This window comes from Glandiceps talaboti, chromosome 12 (genome assembly GCF_964340395.1).
Source record: "Glandiceps talaboti chromosome 12, keGlaTala1.1, whole genome shotgun sequence".
Classification (NCBI taxonomy): Eukaryota; Metazoa; Hemichordata; class Enteropneusta; family Spengelidae; genus Glandiceps; species Glandiceps talaboti.
In genome coordinates, this window is record NC_135560.1 from 22,146,675 (window position 1) to 22,162,528 (window position 15,854).

Genomic DNA, 15,854 nt, shown 5'->3' on the forward strand with positions numbered 1-15,854 from the left:
GCAAAGTTATTGTGCAAATTTAACGGTGTTTCTAGATACAAAATTTCATAATTCATGGACCAATTAACTTGCTATTTGACCTTGAATATGGAGATCAAAATCAAAGGTCAAGGTGAAAACCTCCGAAAACTTACATTTGAGGTATGGACATTTATTAAACGGAGTCTTTGTGTATTCAATCTTAAGTCGCGAAATTCAATATTGAGTCGTGAAATCAAGTGAGTCATATGACTCACAGTGAAACCCAAGTCATGATTAAACTATCATCATTTGAAGTGTTTGATTCAAAAAGCTATCTGATGAAGATAACCACAATTTGACTATTTGACCTTGAAGAAGACACTCAAGGTCAAAGGTCAAATCTTAAAGAAAGCTCACATTTGATAATATGGGTGTAGGCACTGCCTTTTATACCTCAATGATGCTGCATATTGTAATTTAACAGCAAATATAAGTTATAAATTATCAGATGATTCCTTTAACCCATTCGTAGTGATCTATGTGGTTCGCCAAAAGTACGAATGTTGTCATTTTACAGAATTAGTACTATGTAGTGTAGCAACACACCACTACATTCCAAGTACCCCGAAATTGTATATCACTATAGTGTTCAACGTTAAATTATGACTAGTGTATAGCATATTGATGGGTAGTCTATCAGCTAGCCCTCGGATGTTCTTCCGATAAAATACGACACACAGCCGGACAACGCTATCGAGGATGGAACATCCGAGTGTTCGGGCAGGCCCTCACATGCGAACTTCGTTCTCTTATAGTTATAGCATCGAAAGAAAGCCCGAACGTCTAGCAGCAAGACTAATTGATGGGGTATTATCTAAATAAGACACTGCAACACACCTGAACGTATCTCCGACACGATCGACAAAATATAAGTAATAGTTCCTATCAAACATCATTAAATCTCCACTGTTGAAGAAACTATCACCATCTTTGAATGCGTTGCGTACAATCCTCTTCTCAGTCAATTCTTTCTTACTTAAATACCCATCAAACCTTGCTGTTTCGTTGATTGGACACAGTAATAAACCTGGTTGACCTGAAATAAAGGGTAAAGTGATTTATGTGGCAAAAAAAATTATATGGTCATATATTTAACATTCAACATTAAACTGAGGTTTCAAACATTGGGACCATTTTAAGTTTCATGAGAAGAAGAGGAGAGTATTTTGGAAATCATCTTCTTGGTCATATTTTTTGAACGAATAACGCAAACTACAAAGCAACATATATATTACATGGGTTCTGATGTTTGAAGTAGCTTCACTATTAATATCCAGCTATACCTAATACATATCCTAGTTTCCATGACAACAATATTGTGGTTGACCATCTAAACTATGTTGATGAGACACTCAACTGTTGAATATCGACAGCAAGCACATACTACCACGTATACCACAATCTAGTTATGGTCATTTCGTGGACAAAAACTAGGATGCAAACTTATTTTGGATAACTTCATCTATAGCTTACCGACTTTGACAGGTATACATCTTCCATTGGTAACACGTAAAGGTTCAGCGGTGCCGTAGTCATATCGTACCAATTCAATTCCGAGTTGTTTCTGTCGAGAAAAGTAGACACGGTGATATTTAGCCGAGTATACATGCTTGTTAGTACGAATCTGATTATTTAGAACTCCGTGGAACCCACCACAAAAATTGTTGATCAAATATAATCTGTGACATCTAATGGCGAAGTTAGACGCCCTCATTATTGTCAGGTTTCAAGAATTAAAGATAGGAACTACACCAACATTATGAATGGCCACAAAGAGCCGGGTATATGAAACAATTTCCTGTGGCTGCAGTAGTATGGGTAAACATTAGCCCAAATCAGAAATTATAAATTAACCTTTATTATTTCTAAATTGACAATTACTTTTATTTATAATTCCTTTACTGAAGTATAATTGGTGATAAAACTTGGCTATTTGATGTCATGGATTCAACATAAGCAGCCTGTTCCAACTTATAAATCCGTTATACACTTTGTTAGATAAAACCTCAACACTTACATATGTGTATAATTACCGCAATATGCTATCCAATCCGGCATTAACAACAACCGCTAATCACAATTATCGCCCCACCCCATCCTAAACATTTATAAATGTAAATTAAAATAAATAAAAGTAAGTTTTTGAAAAATAGTTTCCAGTTTTCGTGATTGTATCATGTAAAATGTACTTGTCGGTTGATAATTTTGTCGAGGACCCACTACCTAACGACTGTTTGTTGATTACGAATCAAACATTACTGAAATGGCTTCTATGGCATGGTTTATTGAAATAAATCCCAGTAATAAACTCGAAGGTCAAGCAAATCCCAGTAATAAACTCGAAGGTCAAGCAATTTGATATCACACCAAAAGACGACTTTCACAAAGTATAAACTATTTTTGCTACACTGTAATATTGCGCAATCGTGGTATACTTTATTGTAGTATGAAATCTAGGCTGTTGTCAAAGAGAGGACGTCAATTGGAATGGCTATCGGTTCAACACTGTTAAACTTTTAATGCAGCTAAGAATCAAAGTCTAAATATTGGACATATTCCAGTCGACATACTTAGCAAAATCATCAACTGAATTTCCATTTGTGCATATGGTAGAAAATAATGAGTGCCTTTTCACTTTTCTTAGATCTAGGTTTTACTTTTGGAATGGTGATAACTTTTCAACTAGTGCTGGGTGTATTGTCAGTTATAATCTTACCTTTTGGAATGGTGATAACTTTCCAACGGCACTGGGTGTATTGTCGTTGTTACTGAAAAAAACGGTTGATTCTGTAGCCCCATAGAACTCACGAATAACAGGAATGTTAAACCTCTCTTTGAATTCTTTCCAGATATCAGATCTCAAACCATTTCCTACTATCACTTGGATATTATTTATTTTATCCAACGGATTCTAAAATAGATCATAGAAATCTCACGTGACCTCTGCTGACAACAACCACCACCACCACCACCACCACCACCACCACCACCACCACCACCACAATAGTTACTTTCACCACCACCACCACCACCACCACCACCACCACCACCACCAACAACAACAACAACAACAACAACAGCAGCAACAACAACAACAACAACAACAACAACAACAACAACAACAATAACAATAAAACCAAAACAGCAACACACTAGTAAATCAAATTTTCACCCTACTCCTCATTTTCACTTTTATCCTACAAACCTACCAAGAACAACAGGCAATTGGATAAAAAATGAAGACGAAATTACGAAAAAATTATCTCGAAATAAATAATATTTTCCTTAAAGTGAATATGTGATAACAAGAGTCTACAAACATATCTCGTTAGTCTGTCACTTCCCAAATAGAGCTATGGTCACAATGAAAAATGACTACACCCTGATACGATTACGCATTCTTTACCTTTGGCGGGGAAAGCAAATAGCGGCATATTTCACCGATGTAAACGAACGTGGTGACGCTGTAACGACGACAGTCTTCCCAAAATTTGGACACGGAAAACTTCTTTGCGATTATCATAGTAGCCCCTGATAATATTAACGCAAACGGGAAGTAAAAGGTTACTCGTAGTTACTAAAAAAAGTATTTGTCTATCGATTTAACATGTATCTTGTGCATTATTTACAATCGAACTGGACTATTAGTAGATATGAATGTTTTATCGGGTGTAAATAAAGGTTTTGAAGATATTATCACAACTTGGTTTTAACTGAAATTAATTTAGTGGCATTGTGTTTCCTGAATAATATACAATGACTTACCTACTCGAAGTGAATTAGCAAAGCTAAGTGTGAATGCGTTTCCATGGTAAAGTGGCAGGAAAATGTACATTCTGTCGTCATGCCTCATATCAGACAACAAATACGCTGCTCTCAGTTGTCGGTAATGCGATACCCTGGCAGCTTTAGGTAAACCTGGTGGAAGAAAGTGAATACGCTTTACCATTGCTATCCCACTCAGAGCCGCAGTATGGAATAAAGTTTGTCATGGACAAACGTTACTAAGCCAACGGCCCACAAGAAAAGTGTATTGTACTGTGTTGTGTTGTGCTGGAAGGAAAACGCTAAACTCCATTGCCTTGAATACAAATTTACAGAGTTGATGACATCATCATACTCACCACCGTGCCTGATGAATCAACAAATCGGAATCAAGCGTACGCATTACAGTGCACTGTAATGTCACGCCTGTCGTGCCAGATGTATACGGATGACGTCATACCTGTCGTGCCTGGTTTATATTGATGGTGTCACGTTATACTCACCCGTTGTGCCTGACGTATAAACCAATATGGATACATCATTCTCTTGAACACCGATTCGTGCATCTAGTGGTACAGCGTCATCGGATGAGACTTCCATTTCTTTGTCAATAGGGATAAACCCGTCACATTTCTCTGGGTCAGGAGTTGGCCCAACGGTCAGAATGGTGAATCCCAGGGTCTTCAATTTATCATAGTTGTCTCTCAGTGCGTCTAAAAGCTCCACATCTAAACATTAGTACACACAAAAGTTGAAAAGGAAATAAGTAATCATCAAAAGGTCCTTATAATATATACGGTAAAGACGTCAATTCGTCCAAATGTTCACTTTCTACTATCAATACATTTTAGTATCATGCGACTGCTTTAAAAAAAAATATTAAAAGAAAAAAAAAACAAGTACAAATACAAACAAAACAACAGTTGAGATGTTGTGCTAAATAAGATAATATTATTTCATTTAAGTTTTGTACTTGACTAGGACATGGCATATGAAGCCTAGGGCTTGTGAGTAATATCTGCTAATGTAGATAAGTATACTAAATGCCGTTTTGAAATAAAAGTCTACATTGTTTATGTCAAAACCCTCCCTATCCCTTGACCCTATAGCTATGGGGAGCCATACTAAGTACAATCCCGGGGTATATACCCTAGGATACGGTCCAATTAACCGTGGTATGGTACCCTTTACACAGACGCAATTTTTCTTTCTACCAGTGCAGTTAATTTCTATGCTTTGCTTTACATATTATCAAAACTCTGTTTTTATAATCTTGGTTTTCAGTTCACAAATTACACTGGGTCCGTTCCAACCAAGACTATACTCTACCATAGTCCTGCCCCCGGGAGTCCTACATACCGAGTGGGCCAGGAGAGTGTCCAGTATTTACGGCGTGTACTCAACAAGTGGCTGATACGTGATAAAATAGATAGGTGTCTTCGACGTTTAAGTGATGGCAGACATGTCAACAACCATTTTCAATTTGCTCTTAATTATTCAACACACAGTATGTCATGCAAATGTGATATGTAAGCAGTCGACTATTCACATGATTCAATATGACACAGCAAATACCATTTTAAACTTTGACCCTATGCACATTTCATAACACGCACACCCACTAAATTCCCAGGTACCTTTACATGTAATCATGCTTTAATTTTAGGACGTTTGTAAAAAAATTGTATTTTGACAAAATGAAAACAGGGGAGAAAGTTCTCAAACTGATTCTTTTCATAAATTTGCATTCACTTACCCAGTCCAACCACTAACGTCGTAGCACCACTGACTTCAATACAGTGTACCAATGATTCGGCTCTAAGGTTATAATTGATAAATGCACAACTAACGCCCATCTTTGCACAGCCTAGGTAGGCCCATATAAAAGCTGGTTCATTGTACATAAACATTGCTACTGTATCACCGCATTTTAAATTCCGTCGTCTGATCAAATTAGCGAATTTGTTAGACAATCTGTCAATATCGCCGTAGGTGTATATACGACTGTTGAATATAATACATTGTTTATATGGGTGTTTGTGAACAGCTTCCAAAAACATGTCTAAGACATATCGACGTGCTTCGAGCCTTGCCGTCACTTCCTTTGTAAATGCTAACTTGCTTCGAATATCATACAGGTCTCGTAACCAGTACGGGTAAACGGTGTGTGCCACGGCGCCTGTGAGTAGTGCAGCTCCCACTACATGAGATGGGCGAAACGGAGCTGCCATCTTTGTTCGTGGTCTCTCGGCTCAGTATAACCTGTTGGTGTATAGTACTTGAAATATACTAATCAGAAACGCCAGTCACAAACAAGCGAAACGTCAAAAATGCGTTTACTTAAAAAAGACTTATACCGTGTCCTTTGGACTAGCAAACGACTAGATAAATCATGCCCAGTACTGACGTGTACACACGTCCACGTACCTGTGTGTCTGGTGGTGGTACGACGAGCGGGCTCGTCTCTAATCAGCCAATCTTATCTCATACCAATTGCAAGCATTACTAGTAATTGGTTTTAATAAATGTGACAATACATATAAGGTATCCTCTCCCAATAAAGATGTGTATTACAGCTTATTTCCCCAAGTACTTCGAAGACATTTTACGACCTCAGCTGCAGTCTGGGGACCGACTTGCTGATGTTTAGCAGGGCGCCCCCACAGTAATGTTTGACCTTTGACATATGATGTCACTTTTTACAAAAGAAGGCGCGAACGCGTTATTTTCCCGCGAAACTTATTGAATCAGTAGCTGCTGCTGTTGTCTGGGCCTGATCAAAGACAAAACACGTACATTTACTCATCGTTTGTAACTTTGTCCTCCATCATTTAATCATGGGTAACGAAACTTCAGCACAGAACATCAAATATGGACAACAACTGAACAACACCGTGTCCGTAGAATGGTCAAAAATTGACTGTGTAAATCCATTTCCTGCGAGAGACGGACACACAGCTTGTGGGGTCAACAACAAACTCTACGTCTTCGGTGGTGTTGTGTCATCGGGTAACAGCGAAATCGTCGAATCAAATGATTTGCTTGTCTTTGATTCAGGTAAGGAGATTACAATGCATTACGTACAATATTTCATACTTTGTCATTCTTAATACTGAACGTGGCTTGTTATTGGCAAGATTTGTCACTACTGAAACAGCCAAACTGCATAGCCCGGCCCTTTATCAGTTTATACGAATCCACTGCTACATTATTATTTTAGGTTGCATTGTAGCGTAATTGTAACCCGGTGGGGTTTCAGATATTTCAAAATTCCAAATTCTTGATTTAATTTTCTCTTGCAGATTCTCAAACATGGAGCAAGGCTCCCACACAAGGTCAACCACCAAGTCCCAGGTCAGGTGCCACAATGGTTGTCATTGGCAACAAACTCTATTTATTTGGAGGTCTTAGTCGTGATTTTGGATGGTTTGATGATTTACACTGTTATGATTTAGGTGAGTAGGTTCAGATTTATTTTCATTCTGTAAATATCTAGTTATTCCAAGATAGCAAGCCAAAAAAAGTCACTTGTCTCCCCTAATACACCCATGCTTGGCAAAAAGAAGAGTTGTTTCTGATCTGTGCATGCATGACACACTCTAGACAAAATGCCCTGAACAGAACCCTCTTTTTTTCTTTTATGGGGGGGGGGGGGGGGGGGGGGGCTGGGCTGGAGCTGTTACAGACTTAGCCGGGCCTGTAACAGTTCCATATACAATTGTTACCTATCATCAATGTAGCCAACATTTGTTGTATAGAGATCACATTGATGACAAGGTGTTCATTCCACTATTTATATTCGTAGCAACTTCAACTTGGTCTGAAATTGATGAAGCCACTGGTCCATCCCCAAGTCCACGAGACAAAATAGCATCAGTTGCTATTGGCAACAAGATGTATATATTCGGTGGATTTGGTCCTCATGTATCTGAGGAAGATGTTCTAGGGTCTCAAGACGATGATGATGACTATGAAGATGATGACATGGTAGAAGATCAAGGACCACAAGCTGCAGCAGACTTTGGATGGTTTGATGATCTCTATGTCTTTGATACAGGTCAGATTTTTATCTTGTCGACTGATATATTTATATGATTTTATCTTGTCTGCTGATATATTTATATGATTTTATCTTGTCTACTGATATATTATATAATTTTATCTTGTCGACTGATATATTATATAATTTTATCTTGTCTACTGATTATCAGATATACATGAACATGCAGTGTAGGATTCTCCCTAAATTTCTGTACAGGATTCCACTTTTAGTGAGAATTTGAATTTTTAACTTTAGTAATTTTTCATTATTAATAATTTTTTATGTTTAAATAACAGAAACGACAAAGTGGGAAAATCCTCGACCTATCAAAATTTATTCACCAACACCAAGAGCAGCGTATGGTATGTGTGCAGTTGGAAATAATATTGCCATATTTGGAGGTAGAGATACACAGTGCAGGAAAAGTGACCTTTATGTTCTTGATACAGGTATGTAAGTTTGACAGTTACAAAAGTAACCAGAATTGTTGTTAGACCATCTTTCATTTTGTGTATACATGTATTTGAGGTGTTAAAATGAGTATTTTCGGATATGACGTGTGTCTCTGCATATGTATGTGCTTCCTACAGACATACAAATGTAGACAGTCCCTCCACTTTCTATGCTACAGCTCTCATTTTTGGAATCAACATTATTCTTGAATTTACAATTTTTTAGTTTGTACCAAGTTCTGATATGCTCTTAAACTTTGCTTGGTCAAGTTTCAAAGAGATGGGACCACAGGTTGGATCTTTGTAAATTTTACAAGAAACCAGTAGCAAATAATGAGACTTGATGACCCAGTAGTATGCTACACTTGGTTGTCTTTCAAACAAAGGATCTTTATTTTTTGGATTTCATTTCTAAGGCTAAATCCAATGATTTGCCAGGTTTAGTAGAATACAGTGTAATTTCAGTCAAACTTGTGTTTGGCCTGTTCAACATTTTCTTACCAGGTCCTGGACAAGATCATCTTCTTGGGATTATCCTTAATTGAATGTTTTATTAATCCAAGGATCACACCAAAACTATTGTGTTTCCAATATTGTCTTGAGTTTAATTTCTATTTGAATTTCAACCAACAGAATCAATGAAATGGCTTCAAATGACAACCACAGGACGTCAGCCAGAACCCCGTTCATTTCATACTGCCACCAGTGTTGGTAAACGAATAGTTATAAGTGGAGGTAGAAGTCAGGACAACAAACATTTTAATGATATACATATACTTGATACTGGTGAGTATACCATACCATCTATGATTACTGTTACTATCTGTATTGACAAAATAATCATAACATAAAACACAATAGTTTGTAGTCTCTGCAATCATATTTGACATTGTATTTGCCATAAAACTCCCAGGTTTTTGCCTCAATGTACAAAGTCTGGTGATTAGATTTCACCATGACTTTGACCTTTATAATGCCAGAATGAAGCCTTGTCTGATTTCATGTCTATCACACTCATTATGGTAATTAAGTGAGGCAGATTTCTTCTGAATGATATACAAAGGTGATACCGATCATTGGACCTATAATATCTTGAAGCTCACATCTTTTTTTTCACAGAATATTACCTGATAGTAACATTTGTCTGAACAATATGCTTTCAATTGCTAGGACGATATCTTTGATGAAGACTTGTTTTCGTGGATTTTCTATGCCAACAGATAAAAGAGAATTGCAGTAAAGTTACAGTTCTAGCACTCAAAATACATACTTTTTGCTGTAAGAAAGTTAAAGGCACAACAGCACTTCGTTTACTGCAAAATTCACACCATCAAATCTTAATATAAATTTGGACATACAAACAACACAGTATGTCTACTCTGTGTTTACTATGCGAGTCAACTAGGATTCTGTGTCAATCTCCTAAACTGGCTTCAGCTATACAGCCCCTAGTATTATCAATATTACTATGTGAGTCTACTAGGAATCTGTGTCAATCTCCTAAACTGGCTACAACTATACAACCCCTAGTATTATCAATATTAAAGTCTACTAGGAATCTGTGTCAATCTCCTAAACTGGCTACAACTATACAGCCCCTAGTATTATCATTATTACTATGTGAGTCCACTAAGATTCTGTGTCAATCTCAGAAACTGGCTACAACTATACAGCCCCTAGTATTATCATTATTACTATGCAACAATTACACCTAGTAATATCAATATCAACCTCAACAAAAACTCTTCTGATGTTATTTCAGAAACCAAAGAGTGGTTGCAGCCAACAATTAAAGGAAGTGTGCCACCATCTTGTGGAGTACACACAGCTACTGTAGTAGGACAACATTTTGTTATCTTTGGTGGTTCGTCAGACTTTGACAGTGCAACAATGCAGTGTAGAGAGTATTATAAAGATGTCTATATGTGTAAAACAGGTATGTTGATTCATAGACAGTCGACAACACCACTGTCTATGGTTTATTTACTGATGTCACAATATATATATAGTGTCTACATTAACCAGAAACAGAAGTATTTTACGTTTATTAATCAGCTGTTTAACAAACTTTCAAGTTTTGATACATAATCTGTGACATCAATGGTACATGTTAACTCTGACTTTGGCTACATTGTGTGTGTGACATACTAGTATATTACTGTCCTATGATCAGAACAGATAATCTCTGACCCAAAGGTGTAAATGTCTTTATTGTGGCTGTATTTTTTTACATGCAGAGGAAACATTTATGCAATTGCAATGTGTTTATAATTTCAATCCAAATCTTGTAAAAATTCTTATTTACATGCAGTATTTCACATCTCCCTCATTTTCTCATTTCTTTTTCATATTAGAGGATATTATGAGTGGAAATTCACTTCCTACTCCCCCTGAAGAAAACCAGGAAAATGCTGCAACAATAGCAAATGTTACCAGTGATCTAGAGGGAGTACAGAAGTCTACTGAAACAGCGACAGCAGCTGGAACATCAACAGGAATTGTCAATGGCAGTCAATGAAACTGACCTGTGAGGGCAGTATTCATCTGGACTCGTGTGTTGGTCTCATATACATATAGATGTTTAAAACATTTTGTCACATATGGAAATGGACAAATCTGTGGTTTAATGAAACTCTCTCTTCTGTAAAGTGTAAAACACAAAAATTCAATTTCTGTCACTTCAAAGAGTTGTTGAATTTTACTGACTTTTGTAGTGTGTTGTGGATCACCTGGTCTGAAGCAGATATTTGATCTTGCCGACTATCTTAGTCATAAATATTACTTGTAGAAGAACTTGTAAAAAAATCAAAATAAATTTTGCTGAATTTCACATTGATATTGGAGATGGAAATGTGAATGTGAATTGATTTGAACATGAGATCCACCATTAGTAGTGTGAGATAGGAAATAATGGTAATCTTTATTAAAGACTTTCATCTCCATCTAAATAATGAACTGCAAACATAGAGTATACTTTATGTATGTCTACTTTATATGTTAAATAAAAGTCAAATAAAATATTGAAAGACTCATAATAGTGGTGGTGTATTTTCTGCATGGAGTTTGATGTCCAAACTGCATTTCGTAACTTTATCCTCTCGTGTTTTTGTCTGCAAACATATACAACATGGTTTGTGTGTGGTATAATGACCATTGTGTGTTCTTGTACTATTTTGGAGTCAGTAACAAGACTTTAGAATATGAATGTGCTAATATTTGCCAGGAACATCATCCTCTTTAGACAGCCTAGGAAATTAACATTTGGAGCAAAATGCAGGTAAATTCTAAATTTCAGGACAAAATGCAAGTAAATTCTAAATTTTAGGAGCAAATGTAAACTTTGATCAGTTACAAGCAAAGCAAAACCTGTAATACTTCTCCCTGGCAAATAGGGTGATTGTACTATAAACATACGAAGGACTGAAGTAAAGTAAAAATTTTCTCAACCATAATCAATGTCAATATCGCAGCTGCTCATTTACAAGACTCATAGCATATTTTCAATTCATAATCCTGAGCAACATTTTGAAGTTTATTGTTATATGAAACAATCAAGTTGTATCATGCAAGTTGCTGACGACAATGACTGCTCATTAACACTAGTTTCCAGTGACTGTCAAAGTCTATCATCCCAGACTGATCAGGACGTCAGTCTTCTAAAGTAAATCTACAAAAGTATATTTTTGAAAAGGACTGACACCTCACTGTAGAAAGTAAATGATACTTTCAGTGTATTTGACTAATAGCTGGACTGGCCATGTATGCTGACCACCATAGCATTATGGACATACATGTATGATTGCAGTGGTATTCTCACAAGACATGACTACAGTTTATGGAGTTATTGTAAATAAATGTTTTATTTTGCAAACAAAAAGTAAAGCTACAGACAGTACAGAACTATTCAATAAAAAAATCTAATACTGTTTTTATCAAAGGCATAGTTGCTGGGAAGACAGGCACTTTATTTGTTCCAAACAAAAGATTACATCACTTCATACTGTGAGGGCAGTTGACATGAGTGTTGGACAACAGTTGCTTGAACACAATCAGCTCACTGGTGTCACCCACCAGAATTTTGTCTCTTTTGTCATCTCTGTCACAGTGAGTCGCAAGTCCTGTGTATGTAGCCAGGTGATTACAGAGAAAAGTTCTGAACTCAAAACTTTAACTATAGCTATTTGATAGGTGTAAATGTAGGAGTACTGTCAGTAGACTAAGACAGTGTAACTGTAACTTTTAACAAGCAGTAGAGTTTGTATTCAAAGTGGTGAAATTCTAAAGGCAGATACTTTTTCCAGGGTACTTATTTACTTCTTAATTTGAATATTACAAAATAATAGAATTCTGCAGATATAAAAGTATTCCATCTTGAGTGAGGAGTAATGATGTCCACTTTTGAAATTGTGAAATGTGTCTACATAACCATATATAAATGACTTGCAATAAAATCACAGCATATAGACTGCACTAAACTATAATCCATCACTACATAAAATAAATGACCCCTTCGAACAAACAAAACTTATTTATAAAGTCTTTCTAAATCTTGGATATGTTTAATTAGATATACACGTATATGAAAAGTGATTTTTGTAAAATTTCTGAAATCAACTTTGATGTACAACTCCATGATGTTGGAATGTAATGACTTAGATTTGCACAATTTTGGTCAGTCTACTAGAGTATGTCTATTACCTTCAACAATATTAGTAAAAATAAAAGTTTTATATGTCATTAAAAAAAATAACTAAAATACATCAAAGATAAACTTTTGATTATCAAAATAACCCCTCACCATTATATTTGTATATTTAACTTGTCTGTTCACATCTTATATTTGAGTCATGATTATAATTACTTGTGCAAATTAATACAAATTTAAATTGCAAGATGTTATTTGTCTTCAGCACAGCTGAAATTTTTACATATAAAAAGCATAATTAATTCCATTCAGCTTCAGTGTATGCAAATACCTACAAACGAAGTCTAATACTCAAAGCAACAACCATGAGAATATCTACATCTAATATTAAATTTTCAAAATTTCCTACCAAATGCTTATATCTTTAGATAAGTCCATAATACATATACACCACAGACTGTAAATTTGTTTTCAAGTTTGTTTCGTGTTACCTTCATTGGTCAGGTACTATGACCAGCATAGTATAGTGATCATTCCTACTATCCTTTCATTTGCATAAGTATTAAATTTGCATAAACCATACATTTTGATACCATCACATTCCCCAAAATACACATTTGCATAATTATTACATTTGCATAAACTATACATTTCAATACCATCACTCAAATAAGAATGCACATTTGCATAATTATTACACTGAATAAACCATACATTTCAATACCATCACATTCAAAAGATATAGATTTGCATAAACAATGCATTTCGATACCATCACATTCCAAAAAGATTACACATTTGCATAATTATTGCATTTGTACAAACTACATTGCATTATATATCACATTGGAATAACATCAACCATTTGTATATTAAATCACATTTACATAAGTAAAGCATAAGTGTAATCATCCCATTGGAATAACAAAGTATTTGCATTATTAATTATTAGATTTGCATAAATTGTACATTTTCCACATCTTTCCATATCAAGTATTAGTAAGCCATTTGTATCTGCCAACATTATGCCTTGACATTAATACTTTGCATGGTCAATATTTTATGATAAATATTGTTCATTTGCATTTCATAGAAGCATTTTTTTTGCAATATAGAAAATGTAACAAAGCATATATTGACATGCAATTATCTGTAAAATTCTGTTGTTCACTTTGTAATTCAAATAACATTATCAAAATACTGGAATTGTTTTGGACAAATCTGTCTAATACATGCACTGTCATGGTTACGGTGACACAGTTTGTTTGAGTGTGCACATGAATAACCACCACATGGAAGACTTGTAATTTTGTTACATATTTATCTATCACTCTCCAAATATCTAAGATATCAGAGAAATGACTCTGTGGCTAAATAATGGCAGACATATGACTTTAACAAAACAAATATTTCATTAATTGTACATATTTCATCCCATTTGGAAATCAGTGGAAAACAATTTCTCGATATTATAAACACGCTATTTGCATATTGATGTAAATTTACCTCATAATGTTCAAAATAAGTAACACTTATGTGTATTTTAGTTACTGAATGTGGAATGACATAACTGGATACCTGTGTAATGTTACGTCTAATTAGATTCTTGTATAACATCTACTAGTGATAAACACTCCTGGGTAGTGGTTGTTGATGGTCCATTTTGAGCTGAAAATTCTTTAATCATGATAACAGCACAACAACTATCTGCAAGCCAACACTCGAGATACGTCATGCCGTTCCACCTCACCGGCCTCCTCTCACCCAACTGCATCACTCTGAAGTAGTATGCCAGAAACTTCAAAAGATTTAGGCCCGACTCTGAACTACATGTTGTGATTAGACGGCCATGAGAGGGGTTGACCGATGTGTGAGGGTGCCCTGTCACGGCATACCTTACAGACTAGCCAACACTGGCAGAATGTTGACATAAGCTAGCAAAGGCCATTATGTTTTATGCTCACAGTAGAGAGCAGCAGCTTTGATATATAACAGAAAGTTTTCCTCAAGTGGCAGTATCTCAAGAATAGTTTTAGTTTGCATTTATGTTAGTTTACCGATAGCTTGTTTTCCATATTAATAAAATGCTGAGGAGTTGATTTTACACATTAAACATAAAAGGTCTTTCACTTGTCATGAATACGGTCAACAAATATACTGAATATGTAGTCCAAATATATAAAAACCACTTCTTGTACTGTAGTATAAAACTTGAATCTTATCAGCAAATGTTTGAAAGGTGGTTAGTCTTACAAATAGCTTCCCTAACTTTGAAACGGCATCCGTAAATAACTATATATATATAAAGCATAGAAAACTGAAAATAGAATTCATCATAAATTGTTTATGTTTGGGGATTGATGTACTATTATCAAAAGCCTCATGAATTTATAATGGCAAATACAAGTACTTTGTCACTCCCGTGCAAGCCTCGTGAATGGAAGGGAAACATGGATGTTGTATGATTGTTGTTTCAAATTACCAATATTTCTTAATATCCGATATAATTCTTGGGATAACAGAATTGGTGCTTTCACTTCACAGGTTCAGCCTTTCTGAGGATGAAGAACTTTGGGATTCCTCAACCCCTCTGTTGTGTTTTATATTTTCTCTACGTAATTGGATGGAAAGAGTCCTTCTCTACCCTTCAATCTACCCTGCCACCAACCAGTTGGATCTAAAAGAGAAAACAACACGAAACTAAATAATTAGCTGAGTTTACAATTATCTCATTTCTTGTTCTTGTAAACTTGTAAATACTGCAGTATTTACAAATTCTGTTATGATGCAAAATCTAATCAAACTTCTTTTGATAAAAAAATTGCCCTCTAGTGATGAAATGTTGTAAAATACTGATTACAAAATTACTACTTGTTCTACAATGGTTTACTGTGTAAACAGAGTACACAGATTTTAAATTAATAAACTA

The 15,854-nt window shown here is 35.5% G+C and overlaps 3 protein-coding genes across 4 annotated transcripts in view; 1 reads left to right on the forward strand and 2 right to left on the reverse strand.

Annotated features, from left to right (window-relative positions):
* LOC144443117 (long-chain fatty acid transport protein 2-like) overlaps nt 1-6,017 on the reverse strand; it is a 7,496-nt gene extending 1,479 nt beyond the window's left edge. Inside the window, exons 1-7 of the mRNA XM_078132489.1 lie at nt 5,543-6,017; nt 4,290-4,514; nt 3,787-3,939; nt 3,428-3,552; nt 2,738-2,932; nt 1,495-1,585; nt 859-1,057 (exon numbers count right to left, since the gene is read on the reverse strand). Coding sequence (XP_077988615.1) covers nt 859-1,057; nt 1,495-1,585; nt 2,738-2,932; nt 3,428-3,552; nt 3,787-3,939; nt 4,290-4,514; nt 5,543-6,017 — 1,463 coding nt within the window. The remainder of the gene's footprint in view (nt 1-858; nt 1,058-1,494; nt 1,586-2,737; nt 2,933-3,427; nt 3,553-3,786; nt 3,940-4,289; nt 4,515-5,542) is intronic.
* Nucleotides 6,018-6,535: 518 nt separating this feature from the next.
* LOC144443878 (kelch domain-containing protein 1-like) lies at nt 6,536-11,053 on the forward strand. The gene is made up of 7 exons (XM_078133470.1): nt 6,536-6,843; nt 7,089-7,241; nt 7,592-7,843; nt 8,125-8,277; nt 8,914-9,066; nt 10,043-10,216; nt 10,635-11,053. The coding sequence occupies exons 1-7, from the start codon at nt 6,624-6,626 to the stop codon at nt 10,796-10,798; spliced, it is 1,269 nt and encodes a 422-aa protein (XP_077989596.1). The 5' UTR covers nt 6,536-6,623; the 3' UTR covers nt 10,799-11,053.
* A 1,090-nt stretch (nt 11,054-12,143) lies between these two features.
* Nucleotides 12,144-15,854, reverse strand: part of LOC144443224 (unconventional myosin-Ie-like) — a 35,117-nt gene continuing 31,406 nt past the window's right edge. For both annotated transcript variants that reach the window (XM_078132640.1, XM_078132639.1), the window contains one exon: nt 12,144-15,602. In XM_078132640.1, the coding sequence (XP_077988766.1) occupies nt 15,526-15,602 (77 nt within the window). In that variant the 3' untranslated portion in view covers nt 12,144-15,525. The remainder of the gene's footprint in view (nt 15,603-15,854) is intronic.